This window comes from Macadamia integrifolia, chromosome 13 (assembly GCF_013358625.1).
Source record: "Macadamia integrifolia cultivar HAES 741 chromosome 13, SCU_Mint_v3, whole genome shotgun sequence".
Taxonomy (NCBI): domain Eukaryota; kingdom Viridiplantae; phylum Streptophyta; class Magnoliopsida; order Proteales; family Proteaceae; genus Macadamia; species Macadamia integrifolia.
The window spans coordinates 26,169,809-26,188,527 of NC_056569.1; the positions used below are offsets into that span (position 1 = coordinate 26,169,809).

General features: G+C 37.3%; 2 protein-coding genes across 2 annotated transcripts; both read left to right on the forward strand.

The window, feature by feature from the left end:
* The first annotated feature begins 1,223 nt into the window (after window positions 1-1,223).
* LOC122059132 (receptor-like protein 9DC3) lies at window positions 1,224-2,141 on the forward strand. Its single transcript, XM_042621822.1, has one exon. The coding sequence runs from the start codon at window positions 1,224-1,226 to the stop codon at window positions 2,139-2,141; it is 918 nt and encodes a 305-aa protein (XP_042477756.1).
* Window positions 2,142-12,501: 10,360 nt separating this feature from the next.
* On the forward strand, window positions 12,502-14,814 carry LOC122059133 (receptor like protein 23-like). Its single transcript, XM_042621823.1, has one exon. The coding sequence runs from the start codon at window positions 12,502-12,504 to the stop codon at window positions 14,812-14,814; it is 2,313 nt and encodes a 770-aa protein (XP_042477757.1).
* The last annotated feature ends 3,905 nt before the right edge of the window (window positions 14,815-18,719 follow it).

Below are 18,719 nucleotides of genomic sequence, written 5' to 3' on the forward strand. Positions count from 1 at the left end.
GTATGAATCATTAATTTTTTGGAACGATTCCATCCATTTCTGCCATTGGGTGGGGATCACTTGTGGCCATCGTCATCAACAACGGGTTTTTGGCTTGCGTTTAGAAGGAAAGGACTTGGGAGGAATCATATCTCCTTCCATAGGTAATCTCACTTTTCTTCGTTACTTCTACATTGATAACAATAGTTTCCATGGCAAAATCCCCCAAGAAATTGGTAAGCTGATTTGAATAAAATTCATTAGTTTTTATAACAACACTCTCGAAGGAGAGCTTCCTACTAGCTTGGCTAATTGCACTAGTCTAAGAGAAATATACTTCTCCAATAACAATCTTGTCGGGAAGATTCCAGTTGAAGTAATTACGTCTTTGTCAAAGTTGGAGATGTTTTTGATTAGGGATAATGACTTAACAGGAGAAAATACCAGCTTCTTTTGGGAACATTTCCTCCATCCAAGGTATCGATTTGTATGGAAATAGACTACAAGGGAGCATTCCAGAATCCTTTGCTCAGCTAACAAACTTACTTTTTATATCAATTCATGTAAACAAGTTGTCCGGTATGCTTCCTGTCTCACTATGTAATGTCTCATCTCTCAAAGCTATTTCTCTTGGAGAAAACAAACTGCATGGGAGCATTCCAGAATCCCTTGTTCAACTAAAAAACTTATACTATCTTTCACTTTATCAAAACAAGCTATCTGGTATGATCCCTATCTAATCTCTCATCTCTTGGAATTACTTATCTTGGACAAAACCAATTTCATGGCAACCTTCCACGAGACCTAGGCCTCACTCTTAATCCAAATCTCCAATCACTAGCAATTGGAGGCGACCTTTTCTCAGGGAGGATTCCAAATTTATTTTCTTTAGTGTCTGCCCCATCATTGATTTATGTAGATTTATCACATAACCAATTCAATGGTATACTCGATGACTTCTCCCACAACAATAAACTGGTTGGAAAAATCCCCAACTACACCTGTAATGGAACAAACCTTGAAGTTCTTGATTTGTCCTATACAAATTGAGCGGTGTGATTCCCAAGTGTTTTGGTTGCATAAGAATTGGCAATCTATCTACCCTAAATCTAGAGTGGAACAACTTGCATGGGTCCATTCCTGATGCTTACACAGAAGGATGCAAACTACAAATAGTCAAAGTAAATGGGAATCAATTAGAGGGGAAATTAGCAAGATCATTGGAAAATTGCAAGGATATAAAGATGTTAGATGTTGGGAACAACCAGTTGAGCGGTACCTTCCCCTTCTGGATGGAAAGCCTATCCCAGTTGCGTGTTTTGATTTTGCAATCTAACAAATTCTATGATCCCATTACACAACAATCAATGGAGGCTGCTGATTCTCAATCTCCCTTCCCAATGCTACATGTGTTTGACATCTCTCTAAACAATTTTACAGGAAAGTTGCCACTGGAATATATTTGTCAACGGAAATCAATGTTGGTTACAGATGTACCTCAACTGGCCCATTATATAGTTGGAAGTTCTGGCTATCAAGTTACACTCGAGATTGTAATCAAGGGAATAAGTTTGAAGATGGAGAAGGTCATAGAAACATTCACCGCCATAAATCTTTCTTACAACAAGTTTCGAGGAGATATGTTAGTCTCAATTGGGGAACTTAAAGCACTCATGGGGCTCAATTTATCTGCAAATGACCTCACAGGACAAATTCCATCTTCACTTGCTCGGTTGAGCAGGCTTCAATCCCTGGATTTTTTCAGAAATAGCTTATCAGGGGAAATCCCCCAACAATTGGGACGCCTCACATTTCTTGAAGTTTTAAATCCGTCTCAAAACCATATACCACAAGGCAACCAATTTGAAACATTCTCAATTGCTTCATATGAAGGGAATGAGGGATTATGTGGATTTCCATTACCAAAAAGATGTGGAATAATAGAAAGAGCACTACCTCCAGCTTCGACACTTGAAAAACAAGAAGAAGATTCAACAAGTTTACTTGATTGGAGATTTGTGATTGCAGGGTATTGTTTTGGAGTGACAATTGGGTTGGTGATTAGACAAACTATGTTTAGGAGGATCATTGAATGCTTCAAGTTAACATCAAATTCAAATCAAAGCGAAGGTCAAAGAAGAGCAAAAGGTATGGAAGAGTAAAATGAACTTCTATCAATTCTGGAGTGAATAAGATCCCACTCTTCATGGACGGTGTGAGATGAGATTGGAAGGTACAATCAGCTAGAGAGGATCTGGGCTCGATTTCAGTTGCATGTTTTGTGATACTTCTACCGAGATATATGGATTTTTCTTTTTTCCTTCTTTCTCCTACTTGTATTTAATTGTGTACTGTTGAGTTTACTAGTGATGTTGGGCTGTCTTGGTTTCTTTCCTTGTGTGGGGATTTTTCGGAATCATGCCGAGGCCCTACATTTAGGATGTTATCTGTGCTCTGTTTATTTAATAAAATTTCCTGACTGCTATGTGGAGAGAGAGAGAGAGAGAGAGATTGTCACTGGTTTGAGCCAGGAAACTGTTTCTCTAAAAAAAAAAAAAGCAAAAAAAGGGGTAAGACTGCGTACATTATAACCCTCCCCACTGTGATTGTTGAATTAATTTGTCATTATAGATGGTATGAAACAATGGGTTAGCCTAAATTTTTAACAATTCGTCTGGAGTTTAAAGATTTTTCTTCACGGCTTATATGTTACTATACACTGTTAGTTATATATAGCTTTTGATTATAGGAATATAGTATTTGTTCTGTTTATCTGTTCACACAAATAAGTTAAGGTTGCCAAATTGTCTGTTCAGTATGGTTTTGATTGGTTTTTTTTTCGATTTTTCATATATCGGTTTGGTTTACAATAGCCCAATTCAAAACCGATAGCTATTGATCTGGTCCATTTTGATCCACTATCAGTTTCTTTTAACAATCCTTTATCGTTCTTTTATCAGTATGGTCTTGAGTTTTACCATTAGTTGGTCCTGATCAATCTTATCAGTTGGTCTGATCGGTTTCAATATTTTCGGGTTTTTAAAACCAAAAGCAATACCAAACCCTAAAGATTATGCTCAAAGAAAATAATCCAAGTACCTATCCAACTAGGTGGCTGGGGCTACCTACGAGTCTAAATTAGAACCAGTCAGTCTCCTTTTATTCTTCCTAGACCAGTTTAACATCTCTTGGAGCCATGTACAACTTGGTCCATGCTCCTTAGTCCTCATCCCTAATACTCGTGATGCTATTGGTAATCATTGGAGCCTCTTAGTAGAATATGTAAAGGTGTCAATTGGTTTGATTTCGGATCGACTCAAGATACAGAACACACAAATCAAAATCGAACTAAATCGAAAATAGAAACACATTTTAAAACCAAAACCAAACCAACTTGGTTCGGTCCTATTTTGATTTTTATTCAGTTCCTCAGTCGGTTATGATCATGTTTTAGGTGTTTGGGCCACTTGGTTCAAGTTCGCTTTCGATCTCTTATTCGGTTTTGATCTAATTTTAGGTCTTTCGGGTCACTTTTTACATCTTCACCCAAGGGGAAAAATAAAACCTTATTTTTTATCTACCAAACTTTTACCAAACATTAAAAAAGAATAGAGTTTAACATCAGTATTAATTGAAATATTAAAAAAGAATATAATTTTCCCGGTTCCTTATTTGGTTCAATTCAATGATTTTGGTCATGAAACCAAAACTGAACCAAATTGAGAAAAAATTTCACCTTTTGAAATCAAATTTGAATTGATTTATTTTTGTTTGATTCGATTTGATTTCAAATGTACGGTTTTAGTTTCAGTTCTAAATGACACCCTTAAGAATATGAGTGTTTATAACTTGAAATATTCGAGACAATTAAGTAAAAAAGATGAGAAAATCTGTAATTAAAATTCGGATTGTTTTCTATTATTCTGTGGTGAAAGATCAAAATTCCCTGTTGGTTCTTTTCCTTCCTTGAAGCAACCATGAAATTCAAAATAAGGAGACCCATGCTTTACTGTGCCACCTAACACCATCCAACCCCTTGGCTACTACTTCCTTGCCGGTATCATTCTTCATTATCTTTTTGTTATATGTCTCAAATTTGTATACATGTTTTTTGAAAATTGTCTTGTTCTGACTTTTTTTGGTGGCAATCTAAATGAGTATTTTTTTCAAGATATGTGATAAAAGTAGAGGGCTTGGGCTGATATTGGGGTGTATGCAGTACAATACAACCCGACCGAATATGACTCAATTGGTCGACTTGACTTGAAGGAGTATATAATTGTTCTATTGTCTTTTTGTGTAAGCAAGTGAGATTTGAAGATTTTCGAGTTAAGGTTTCTAGGTGAGAGTTATTGCTGCAATATTTGGGTGTTCTAAAGAGATTTTCATTGTAATATTTTCTTCCAACATAGAGAATCATCTTCAAGTTTTTCCATAGATCAATGTAGCACATCACATTGATGTGTGAACCACGTTAAATCTCTGTGACATCTTGATTTAATCTGTTCATTTTACTTCGTGTTTCTTAGCGCCCGTTTGATAACGTTTCAAGAAACGCATTTTTGCCGTTTCTGTTTCAAGAAACGGTAGAAACAGAACAAAAAGCGTTTGACAAACTCGTTCCGTTTCTCTTGTTTTCATAAATATAAATCAAAATTTATGGTGATTTCTATTCCTAGAAACTGACATGACGAAACAAGTATGACTTGTTTTGCCTTTTCTGGAAAAGGGGAAGGCCACGATTTTAGCTTTGTGCCCGATAAAAAAGCTAGTCCCCGTCTCTCACGCTTCTCTTCTCAAGCTCAACCACCACTTCTGTGATCTCCACCTCCGCCTTTGCAATCTCCACCACCACCTCTGTCTGTCGCTTCTCCACCTCCCGCATGCCCCTCTGTGATCTCCACCTCTGCCTCTGAAAAGCTGCAGCAATAGCTTTGACTGTCAGGCATCTTCCGCCTTAGCTCTAGTACGCCAAGGCTCATATTTCACTTGGAGGTCATTCTCCTCTGCAACATCGACCTTTGCTTTGAAGAAAGTGACAAAAATGATTTTGTCGCCATCGATCTCGAGATGACCGGAGTCACGAGCGCTCCATGGCGAGAATCTTTCGCCCTTTCCCCTACGATGTTCGGTATCTCAAAGTGAAGGACTCTGTCGAGAAATTTGCCGTCGTTCAGTTCGGTGTATGCCCCTTCCGCTGGGATTCATCCAAGGAATCGTTCGTTGCTCATCAGTGATTTTGAAACTTGAGCAGACTGATGAAACTTGGTTCAGCCTGAAGATGAGTTTGAGAAGTCCTCTGATCCCCCTGAGCGTGGGATGGGCACCGGTGGAATTGTTTGTGCCGCACTAGTAGCGGACAGAGAAGGATTTAGGGATGGTTTTCTCTGCACAAGTGGGCGGCGGTTGTCTGACAAAGCTGTTGAAAGACCGAATCTTTCCGATTGATATTGGTGGTGACGGTGATCGGGAGGGGAGGGCGAGAGTATTGTAGAGGCGACAGAGTGAATTAGACCGAGGGAATCAGATTCGGGGGAATCGGAGAGCTCAGCTGACCAAACCACCTCGCTTTCGTCCAATTCGAAGGGCACCGAATTAGAATCCGGCTGTTTTCGGAGGCCAAGTTACCGGACCGTCGAATTCTGGTGTTGCAATGAGTTTATTTGACCTGAGGAAGGAAATGGTGCTAGACAATTTGCTTCTTTTCTTCATCTTTTCTTGCAGGTATTTTCTTAATGGAGAATTAGGTTTATCAAACACCCAAAATTCCGTTTCTGGGAACCAGAAACGAAAATTTTTGTTTCTGCCGTTTTTTGAAACAGAAACGACAGAAACGTTATCAAACGGTGTCTTAGTGTTTAATCTAACATTCTTCCTTTGCAAAGCTAAGCCAAACCAAATACCTATGGGGACCCCTAACCTTACAAAGAACTTAGTCGTGGATGTCTACCCATCCTAAATAAACCCCTAACAAAGATAGTTCTACTCTTCTAACAAAATTTTCACCAAGTCAGATAAGTGAAATAGTGGACCCAGGTGAGTTATGGGTCGATTGGATGCTTTAGTCTTAACTCCCCCCCCCCCTAGAAAAAAAAAGGGGGGAAAATTACCTAAATCCACTGGATAAGAAAACAAATTACAAAATAAGTAGGTTTCAAAATTACATTAACTAGTTTCAACTTTGAAAATATTTACTCAATCCCCAAAATTAGTTATTGCTTGTGCGGTTCAAGAAAAAGTAAAAGTAAACTTCCTAAAATACCCCAACCTCAATTCTTTTATTTTTATTCAATTCATTTTGAATCTCATGCGGGACCTACTTCCTCCTCCCCTCTCCTCTTCCGCCTCTTCTCCTTCTCCACAAAGGCCGCACCCTCCCTCCTTCAGAATCAAGAGATGGGTGGAACGGATGGCCAAAAAAGAATAACACTGTTTATACCTATAAACAAAATTAGGTATAAATTATATAAAATAATTACCCCTGTGGTGGTGAGGATGTTGCTGCAATTGGGTTTCACCTCAAACATTGGGGTGAGAAACTGTGTCTCCAGTGAAGGGAAGAAGGCAGACCGAGCATCGTTCATGGCAGCTGTAGACGCATTCCAGAAATAAGCGTTGTTGGAGAAGTGCAACTGATTAGTAGAGGGTTGGTACAGCTTTCGCTGTGAAGTTTTCAGGAAGGATGAGAATTTAGGCTAAGACGGTGACAGCGACGGCAACGACGATGAGAATTGACTGGTGTTAATGCGGTAGTTTGGAGATGGATTGTTAATGGATGGATGAGTCTCAAAGGGGAATCTTTGATGTTGATGGAGTTGGGTCTCCGGTGGATCAAATACACCTTGTACTTCAAATCTTGCCGAAGTGGAAGATGACGTCTAGTTCAAATCTCGCCGAAGTGGATGATCCGCTGTGCTTTATACTAGTCTTTACTGCTGTTTTTGAATCTCAACTCAATTGGGCTCTGTCTCATGTGAGGAACAACCAAGGATTAAAGTATCGGTATCGGTCGTCGTATCGATCGGTCAAAATTAAGATACGTATCGGAGGGTATCGTATCGTATCGGAGATACGCTAAGATACGCTAAAGATACGCACATAAATGGATAGGAAACACATTTTAATACACTTTTGCATAAAAAAACAGTTAAAAAAAGTTATATATAACATGTAGAATGCATAAATACTTAAGTGGAGGGTATCGTATTGATAGACAAATATATTGAGTTGAAAATGTTCAAAATGATGAGGGTATGGTATTGATAGACAAATATTTTTTTTTGAGAAAAATCAAAAATTTCCATGGAAGTTGTAGAACACTTGTTTTTATATAACATATAAAAAATCTAAACATTTTTAATCATTGAGCATGAGTAGATCTAAGAAATTTGAAATAAATTGAAACCCTCATTTTCTCTTGAAAAAAGTTTGTAAATCCTTATAAATCCAATGATTTCATGTAATAATGATGCACAAAATGTGATTCTAAGTATGATGAACTAGGGGTGTCAATTCGTGGCCCGAACCCACTAAACCGATCGGGACCGACCGTTTATAGACCGGTCCAGCCCGGACCGTTTATTAAACGTGTCGGGCTTGAGCCCGGCCCGTTTATAAACGGTCGGTCTTGGTTTTGCTACTTGGACCGTCGGACGCCCGACCGAGACCGACCGTTTAACACCCGATCGAGACCGGCCTATTGTGCACTGGCCTAGCCCGACCCTTTAATGATTGTAGAATACCTATTTTACCCCCCAAATTAGAAAGTAAAAACTAAAAAGGGTCGGGCTAGGCCAGTGCACAATATTGTAGAATACATATTTAACCTATTTTAAATAATGGTTATATTTGGTATCATTTATTAATTTATTGTCATTTTTTGGGTTTGCATGAGTGGGCCGGAATATAAGAGCACATTTTAAAGAGGGTCCGTTTAAAAATCGGTTAAAGCCCGTTTAACATTAAACATGTCCGTAGCCCAATTAAGGCCTGACTAAAGCCCGATTAAGGTGGCCCGATTATAGCCCGAGGCCGACCGACCGAATATAAAGTGTACCATGCCCTCAATAACTAAGCCCGATTAGTTAAATGGGCGGACACGGTGTAGCCTTTGAAAGTCTTTAAGCCCGATCGAAACCGAACCGACCCGACCGGTTGACACCCCTATGATGAACCTTAGATTTGTAAAAAAACTTGAAAATCTAAGGTTAAAATTGAAAAAAGTGAGTAAAGATGAACTTACTATTCAAATTTTTCAACTTTCAAGTTCAAGGTTCTTCTTGGACTATGTTTTTCTCCTTCTTTGAACCATTCACTTCGACAATGTTTCTTTCAATCTACCATTTGAGTCTCCAAGAAGGTGTGTGAATCAAAGGGGAAGAAAGAAGAGAAATATAGAAAACTATTGGTGAGAGTTTGAAGTGTTTGTTTCAAACAATAAAAGACACATTCACGGGAATTTTCATATTTTCAGTCGATACGTGCCGATACGGTACCGATACAGTACGATACGACTCGATACTGCACGATACGGTCGATACATACCGATACGGTACCGATACGTACCGATACTCTCGGGAATTTCCAGATTTTCAAAAGTTCGTATCGTAGAGTATCGTACGTATCGGTACCGATACGGTACGGTACGGTACGATACGCATGATACAGCGATACGTAAAAGGGGGCCCAAAATTCCCCATAGCGTATCGGTATGTATCATGCCGATGCCTACCGATACGGATACGTATCGGCCGATACGGCACGATACGCACCGATACTTAAAACCATGGGAACAACTAAGCATGTTACCATCTTCCTTCCATCTTCCTTCTATTGTTAACCTTCTATATAGATGGTTTCCCTTTAATTGAAATGAAGAATTGTTTGAAAGGGATGTCCATTAACATTAGACTCTCAATTCATAACTGCAAGACCAGTCTCTAATGAACCCCCCATCTTGGAAACAACATGATATTGTAGGATTGCGACAGATCAAGGCGTGGTTAATCATTAGCGTTCTCGACTATGAATTATGTGATGAACTTGTCTCGGTGGAAGAGAATACATGTCTAGCATGAAATTGCATTCTTATAGTTTTATGTGATGTTGCAGACATGGTGAAAGAGAAGAAGTGTTGGTCAAGGGCCTCAAAAGGTTTCGGATTGAGCAGCTCTGCCCGTCCCACTCCGTTGCCAACCGCAGCATGAATCTGGAATTGATCGAGTAAGAATCCTGGTTTAATTAAAGCACTTAAAAGGAATTCGAGCATTCAATGGTTGTGGACTCATGTTGGACACCTTCAAATCCACTTCGGCAAGATTTGAACTTAAATCATCTTGAAGTATGGAATTGAAATTAGTCTCTGTACTTCTTCCACTACCCCCTTCAAAAACCATATCTGATGATAAGAAATAAGAAAAGGCAGAAGAGTGGAGGGTGGGTGCGGCCTTTGTGGAGAAGGAAGGAGAAGAGGCGGAAGAGGAAAGGGGATGCGGTTAAAAATAAATTGAATAAAAATAAAAGAATTGAGGTTGGGGGTATTTTTGCAAGTTTACTTTTATTTTTTTGAATTTCACGAACAATAACTAATTTTGAGGATTGAGTAAATATTTTTAAAGTTGAAACTAGTCAATGTAAATAAATTTGTAACCTACTTATTTTGTAATTTATTTTCTTATCTAGTGGATAAAGGTAATTTTCCAAAAAAAAAAAAAAACCCCTTCCTTTCACATGTTATTGAGAAAATGGGGTTGAAACTAATAAGCTCCAAGCTATAGGAATGAGTCATAAATCATACTATTATTATATTATACTATTATACTATTATACTATTACATAAAAGTATGAAGTGGCAAATCTTTCATTTGACTATTTTACCCCTCTTTTTTTTTTTTTTTTTTAATTTAAACACCATATAATTAATTTCATCCCCATTTTTTCTCCTTTCTTTTTTCTTTCTTTTCTTCTCATACCATGGAGGTTCTCTAACACTTTGTTACTCATCTTGGGCTCGCTTTTTCTTACTCTGAAGCAATTTCCTAACAGTCCATGAAGCTAGAAGGAGGAAGGAGAGATGAAGAAGAACTGTGGAAGCAGTTTCCTAACAGTTCACTTTTCCACGTATAGCCTTGTTTTTGACGCTGGTAGCCATGGATTTTGATCCTCAATAATAGGTTCTTATTTTGAAAATTGAAATAAGGGAGGAATTAGGAAGAAAAAATATGTCATAATTTAGAATTCAAATAGCTTAAGTTGTAAAATCTAATACAAACAAGAGAGATGGAAGATAATCAAATCTTCAAATGTTGCTCAACGCCACCACTTTATTCTCATTTATCCATTGACAAACTTTTTTTTTTTGTTATTATTTTTATGCGCATCTTGACTAATTCTCTGAGAGATTAGGGGAGATTAGCGCAGCAACCCACCACCATGGTATTCACTTAAATTACAGATGCACAAATGAGGAATCGAACCTAGGACTGTACGCCTATCCACACAATCCCAAATTCGCCTTAACCATCTGGTCAATCCACGGATGGGTCATTGACAAACTTCAATATTACAAAAGGGAAAGAAAATACAAACTTCAAAAAAGTGGTATTATGGGGGGTGTCACTCTAATAGTGGCATACTTTGGGGGGGGGGGTGGCGTTGTAAATTGCCCTTTATATAATCATGTTAGGTAATGATTATAAGAAAATGAAATCTCAATCATTTACAAAGATCCACTTCTCATTCAATTTATGAGAATTTGATGATCTATAAAGCATCCCTAATGAACGATGTGCTCATATTTGAGCATGATTTCAGGACTAACTTGAGAATGGAAAATTGGGGCATATTTCTTTTTTATGACTGTCAATAAAGCAAATTTTGAACTGCCCCTCAGCCCTAATTTATAAAAACCAAAATTACACCTCAATTCTGTATCATCATTTTCTTAAATTCGATTTCTTAATTTTTTTTCTTTTCTTATCTGGCTATGTTTTCATGTAAAACTAGTTTAACCATTGTAGTCAAAGAAAAGCTTCAATTCAAGAACTTAGTCATTAGGCAGGACTAGTACTGAGTAATTGTAATTTTTTTTTTATGCTAACATGGCAAGGAACTTTTCCCGTATCTTTGGAATAATCATTGTTATTCAGCTAAACTCACTTTCTCAAACAATTTTCAAAAGAAAAATACTAATAAAACACAAAGAAAAGTCATATTGGTTTGAATCAAGATGCTTTATTGGTAAAAAAGTCTACCACATAGAATTGTGAATTTGTGATCTGGTAGGTCCAAGAATTGCATAATTAATGGAGTACAATAAGGATAGGTCGATTTTCAAATTCTAAAGCCAAATTGAATCTTACACTTCCCTTGTATTGGTTTTTCCCTTTTATTTTTAATCTATCCATTTGCTTCAACTATTTCCACAATAATAGACCTCATCAAACATCGCATTTAAGTTCATGACCTTAACCCTTAGCTGCCCACAAAATTGGGCTTATTTGATTTACCACACGGTACATATTTGGGCAAGGGAGGAAACTATTGTTTTGATAAGGCCACTAGTTTAGAACTTAAATTTTGTGCAATTAATCTCCATATGATCATCCATTCATTTGCAAGGTTTTAGCCTAATATATTTTTCTCATGTAGAAATATGATGTCACAAAATTGGTTGATAACTTAAATTTGATAGATTTGGGAAAGTGTAAGTGTAAGGGTATTATTAACCCTGTGAATGAGATCCTCTCAAGTATGCCAGCCCCCTTCAATGCACATCAGATAACTGAGAGGCATTTTGTGTGTGCACCTTGGTGTTGCCAGCCATCCGATGTACTTTAGAGGGTTAGAGGACTTGAGAGGATCTGGATACATTAACACTATTATAGTGGGGATTATGCATCTACACAATTGGGCAAGTTGTAATATTTTCCTGAGAAAAAAACATTGGATCTGACCCAAAAAGGTCTTCAAGTCTCCTTTGATATTTCAATGAAGTCTATCTCATAGATTCCACATGACGAATGGTCAAAATAATAAGACGAAAGACTTGACTTCTAAAGTCTATCATTTAGTGGAGTATTCCCGTTGTTGCTTAGTGATTGGTTAATCAGCTTCTGATATGTCCATTGAGATAATCATTCTTCAACTGGATAGGAGATATGGATCCTAAGTGCTACTAACTAAAGGACCATGCATCCATGCAAGTCTCTGAAAAAAAAAAAAAAAAAAAAAAAAAAAATGCAAGCAGACAAATTGTAAAATCTGTCAAAGAAGTCATTGGATTTACCTCAAAGAGGGATTTCATGTCTCCTATGATATTTCCACGAACCACAACGAATGATCACAGACTCACAAAGACTTGACTTCTAAGGTCGAGCATTTGGTGGAATATTACTGTTGTTGCTAAGCACCATCCTTTAAATAGGGTACTTTCCCTCAAAGACATACTAACAGAGTAGCTACCCCAGTAGCGCAACTCAAAATTTCATGGTTTCTGTATTTGTGTCCTATAATTTTATTCTGATGGCACTTCAGGTCTTAGTTTACATTCTCCTTCTTGGGAGTTCATTGAGGCTACAATCAGTCACCGGCAGAAAGATTGTAGGGAACAAGACAGATCGACTTGCTTTGCTGGATTTTAAGAAACAAATTTATGATCCGTTTGGAGTACTAATTTCTTGGAACGATTCCATCCATTTCTGCCACTGGGTGGGAATCACTTGTGGCCATCGTCATCAACAACGGGTTATCGGCTTGGATTTAGAAGGAAAGGACTTGGGAGGAATCATATCTCCTTCCATAGGTAATTTCACTTTTCTTCATTCCCTCAACATTGCAAACAATAGTTTCCATGGAAAAATCCCCCAGGAAATCGGTAATTTGGTTCGACTGCAATACATTGATTTTACAAACAATACTATCGAAGGAGAGCTTCCTACCAATTTGGCCAACTGTACTCGTCTAAGAGAAATTCTTTTCTCCTACAAAAATTTTGTTGGGAATATTCCGGTTGAACTATTTACGTCATTGTCAAAGCTGGAGATAATTTCTATTAAATATAATGGCTTAACAGGAGAAATACCAGCTTCTTTTGAGAACATTTCCTCCATCCAAGTTATCACTTTGTGTGACAATGGATTGCAAGGGAGCATTCCAGAATCCCTTGGTCAGCTAACAAACTTAATGTGTCTATCACTTTGTCTAAACAAGCTGTCCGGTATGTTTCCTGTCTCACTAAGTAATCTCTCATTTCTCCAAGTTATTTCTCTAGGAGAAAACGAACTGCATGGGAGCATTCCAGAATCCCTTGTTCATCTAACAAACTTATACTATCTTTCAGTTTATCAAAACAAGCTGTCTCGTATGGTCCCTGTCTCACTATATAATCTCTCGTCTCTTGAAGTTATCTCTCTTGGACAAAACCAATTTCATGACAACCTTCCAAGAGACATAGGCCTCACTCTTAATCCAAATCTCAAAGTACTTCAAATTGGAAGCAACTTTTTCTCAGGGAGGATTTCAGATTTATTTTCTTTAGTGTCTGCCCCATCATTGAATTATGTAGATTTGTCACATAACCAATTCAATGGTATGCTCGATGACTTCTCCCACAACAATAAACTGGTTGGAAAAATCCCCAACTCCACTTATAATGGAACAAATCTTGAAGTTCTTGATTTGTCCTGTAACAAATTGAGCGGTGTGGTTCCCAAGTGTTTTGGTTGCGTAGTAATTGGCAATCTATCTATCCTAAATCTAGAGTGGAAAAACTTGCATGGGCCCATTCCTGATGCTTACACAGAAGGATGCAAGCTGCAAATAGTCCAAGTAAATGGGAATCAACTAGAGGGGACATTACCAAGATCATTGGAAAATTGCAAGGATATGGAAGTGTTAGATGTTGGGAACAACCAGTTGAGCTGCACCTTCCCCTTCTGGTTGGAAAACCTACCCCAATTGTGTCGTTTGGTTTTGAAATCTAACAAATTCTATGGCCCCATTATACAAAAATCAAAGGCTGTTGATTCTCATTCGCCCTTCCCAATGTTGCATGTGTTTGATATCTCTCTAAACAGTTTTACAGGGAAATTGCCACTGGAATACATTTGTCAATGGAAATCAATGCTGGTTACATATATACCTCAACTGGTCAATTATATAGGTTCAGATTCTGGCTATCAAGTTACACTCGAGATTGTAATCAAAGGAATAAGTTTGGAGATGAAGAAGGTCATAGAAACATTCACCACCATAAATCTTTCTTACAACAAGTTTCGAGGAATTATTTCAGTAGCAATTGGGGAACTTAAAGCACTCATGGGGCTCAATTTATCTTCCAATGACCTCATAGGTCAAATTCCATCTTCACTTGCTCAGTTGATCTGGCTTGAATCCTTGGATCTATCCAGAAATAGTCTATCAGGGGAAATCCCCCAACAATTGGGAAGCCTCACATTCCTTGAAGTTTTGAATCTATCACAAAACCATCTCATAGGAATGATACTGCAAGGCAATCAGTTTGGAACATTCTCAATTGCTTCCTATGAAGGGAATGAGGGATTATGTGGATTTCCATTACCAAAAAGATGTGGAGTATTAGAAAGAGCACCACTAACTCCAGCTTTGACACTTGAAAAACAAGAAGAAGATTTTACAAGTATACTTGATTGGAGATTTGTGATCGCAGGGTATTGTTCTGAAGTGATAATTGGGATGGTGATTGGACAAACTATGTTTTGGTGGATCATTGGATGCTTCAACTTAACATCAAGAATGAAAAAATTCAAACCAAAGCAAAGGTCAAAGAAGAGCAAAAGGCATGGGAGAGTAAAATGAACTTCTATCAATTGTGGAGTATAAGATCCCACATCCCATGGACGGTGTGAGATGAGATTGGAAGGTATAATCAGCTGGAGAGGATTTGGGATCGATTGGATGATACTTCGGCCGAGATATATGCATTTTTTTTCTTTATTCCTTCTTTTTCCTACTTGTCTTTATGTGTATTTAACGTTGAGTGTATTAGTGGTGTTGGGTTGTCTTAGTTTCTATCCTTGTGTAGGGGTTTTTCGGAATCATTCCGAGGCCCTCCATTTCGATGTTATCTGTGCTTTTTTAATTTAATAAAATTTCTGACTGCTTGGGGTGGTTTGGGGGGGGGGGGGGGGGGGTTGGTTTGAACGATTGGCTAGCCTATGGAACTCCAATCTTTTAATAGTAACTAGAATTTAGGATTTTTCTTAGAACCAGCCATTCTCCTTTTATATCCTTCATAGAAAAAGCATCAGAATTATTCTGTATGATCGATCTTGAATCAAATATTGATATTGGATCAGGGGTAAAGTCATAAAAATGCCAATTTTATTTATTTATTTTTTTTAAAATAAAATATAGGGACAAAAATGACCATCCACGCTGATACGGGCCAATCCGAGTATAAATAATAGATCGATATCAACTGAGATCGGTACCCATCATTTTAATTCCCTGGCTTCCATCCCTCTTCATAGAACTCCTAATTCTATAATGAAACTTTTAAGTTGAAGTCGAATTCTTCACACCTAAAGGCTCCACATTCTGGCCCAGTTTAATCTCTTTGAGCCATGTACAACTTGCTTCTTCCTCTTTGGTTCTTACCCCTAAAACTCGTGATTCTATAAGAGCCTCTCTTTGGAATACTTAAGAGTGCCAATCGGTTCAGTTTTGATTCGGAAATATATAAATCAAAAAAAAAAAAAAAAAAAAAATCTTCAAAATCAAACTGAACTAATTCGATTCTGTCTGATTTTGGTTTGGCTTTTTTTTTTTGGAAAGGTTTTGGTCCTACTTTAAGTGTTTGGGGTTATTTTTTACATTTTCACCAACGAAAAAAGCCTCATTTGTTATGGCTGTAATCCACCAAATTTTTTCCAAACATTAAAAAGGAAAAGAGTTATATCTACTTTGATTGAAATGTTAATGAAGAATATAATTTACCCGGCTCCTTATTCGGTTCGAAAATAAATAATTCGATTCGGTTCAATGATTTTAGTCATGAAATCTGTATAAACGCAATCCTAAAAGCGATGCCGAAGGTAATGGAAAACAAGAACAAACAACACACACATGTTTACGAGGTTTGACAAAAGTGTCGGAGGAGCCTACACCAGTACTCCTTAGGTTAAACCACGACGGAATACAAGATATCGTACACCAACAGAAATCAAAATCGAATTGAACTGAAAAAAGATTCTAACTTTTGAAAACAAAATCATACCGATTTATTACGATTCAATTTGATTTTATTTTAAATAACCAGTTTTGATTTTAGTTCTAAATTGACACTAGGGGTGAAACAGGGTCGGGTTGGGCCAAGTTTCTTAAAACCCTAACCCAACCCTAGGTCCTCAAAATTCAACCCAGGCCCAATCCAACCCTGTCGGGTTCATGTTCACGCCCAATCCTGCCGGGTTCATACCAACCCAGCCCGACCAGTTTGGGTTGAGTTTTGAACCTAGCTTTTGCAATGATTGGATTAACATTGATTGACCTTTTTTTACCACTCATATCTTATACATTAAAAAATTATAGAAAAATAAAATACCAATAGGAGCCCTAAATTCTAATATAAAATTTCAGGTTTAAATTTCGGGTCGAGTTGGGTCGGGTTGGCTGGGTTGAGGCTCCTGAGCCCGACCCAATCCCTATTCTTCTTCTTCTTTGTTGGAGCAAACAAGACATTTAAAATTTTTAATTTTTTTTTTTGTTGAAGTTTCAAATTTTAGTTGACCCATGCTTTACTGTGCCACCTAACACCTTCCAACCTCTTGGCTTTATTTATTTATTTATTTATTTGTATTAATGAGGAATCCCTCGAACCTCACGGTTTTATGGTTCAAGCCCAAGGATAAACCCTAATTACACGGAGACACACCTAACCCATGTAATAGATCAATCGCAAGGAGTCTTGAACTAAATTGAATTATTCCTTCACCTATTCCTAGGAAAATCTCTTTAAATTCTTATTTCCTGTCATAAAGTCTAATTCATTTATTTGGGGGTCTCATTCAACTCCTCCAAGTTGATTATTACTTCTCAAACTTACATGTCATTGATCTCTCTTTCAATCATTCTATTGAAATTTATTACTGCAGTTCCTTTGCCATTGGAAGGCAGAGATATTTGAATACTTTAAAATGTAAAGAGTCCTGACCACCTTCACAACTGCCGATCACTCCAGCAACTTAGGAGGACAGATTCTAGATTCAATGGGTGATTTAAAATCACTCGAAGTGCTCAATTTATCAGGAATGAGCATCCGGGTTAAATTTCATCATTGATCTTTTCAGAAATGCATTACCATAAGAAATCCAAGCCCAATTGACAAGTTCCGCATTCTTTTCATTTTGAATACATATAAAAAGAATAAACCTGAGAGGAAGTTTTCACCTGAAGGAAGCCATTTTTACCAGACCAGTTGGACTAAAACAGTCACAGTTGAAAGGGGGGTGGCTCAGGGGGAGTGACAACTCTCCTCAATCTTTTTGAGAGAAAGTCGTTTTTTTTTTTTGGTAAGCTGTACAAGTCTTTCTCTAATTAATGGATGACACACTTTCCCCCTCTATTTTCACAAAATTCCAGCTCTACAATGGAGAGTGGTAGAAAATGTCAAAGTCAATAATCATATTATAGAAAAGTAATTTGCCAAGATCTAGCTTTTCCAGCCTTATGTTACGTGCACAAAATAAGCAGGAATAATTATTTAGTTGTTTAGATATTTTCAATTATGTAAAAGTTATCGGTTATAGTAGTAGTTATTGGAAAAGTAATGTTAGTGGAGTAAGAGGTTATAACTCTTTGTAACTGTTATCCTATCCTATTTAAGAGGAAAGAACAAATAATAGGTAAGGAATGAAATCTTAAAAATAATCTCTTAGTTTTATTTTGAGATGAGGTTAGCTACCTCCCAATAGGTCGGGACGTCATGGCTTCGTCCGTAAAGCCAACCCAATCCTTATTTAATTATATTTATTTCTTTTATCTAAATTCCTCCTTTGTCTTAATTTTCCTATTTTCTCTCTATGGAATCCCTGCACGCATCATCTGGTATCAGAGCTCAGGCATGACATCCACTGGTGGGATTTCTACAATTTCTCTCTAGAGAAACGAGGTCCTGGCTTCCTCGATTAAGCCAAGGAAAAACTACCAATATGCTAAAACAACTTGGGAAGATCTAGATGCAATGAAGATTCAATTTCCAGCAAGTGATGTTGAGGACTAGACTAATCTTAACAGATATGGAATGTTACGTGCACAAAATAAGTGGGAATAGTTACTTTTGAGATAGAATTTAGTTGTTTAGGAATTTTCAATTATGTAGGAGTTATCGGTTATAGTAGTAGTTATTAGAAAAGTGGTGTTAGTAGAGTAAGAGGTTATAACTCTTTGTAACTGTTATCCTATCCTATTTAAGAGGAAGGACCAAAAAATAGGTATCGAGTTAGGTTATAACTCTTAATTCTATAATGAAAGTTTTAAGTTGAAGTTGAATTCATCACACTAAAGGCTCCACATTCTGGACCAGTTTAATCTCTTGGAGTCATGTACAACTTGGTCCTTACTCTTTGGTTCTTAGCCCTAAAATTTGTGATTCTATAAGTAACCAATGGAGCCTCTCTTTGGAATATTTAAGTGTGTCAGTTGGTTCAGTTTTGATTCGGAAATATATAAATCAATAGAAAATAGAAAAACATATTCAAAAC

Excerpts from the sequence above, each read along its gene's own strand:
- LOC122059132 (XM_042621822.1), top strand. The coding sequence starts at position 1,224 with ATGTTAGATGTTGGGAACAACCAGTTGAGCGGTACCTTCCCCTTCTGG.
- LOC122059133 (XM_042621823.1), top strand. The coding sequence starts at position 12,502 with ATGGCACTTCAGGTCTTAGTTTACATTCTCCTTCTTGGGAGTTCATTG.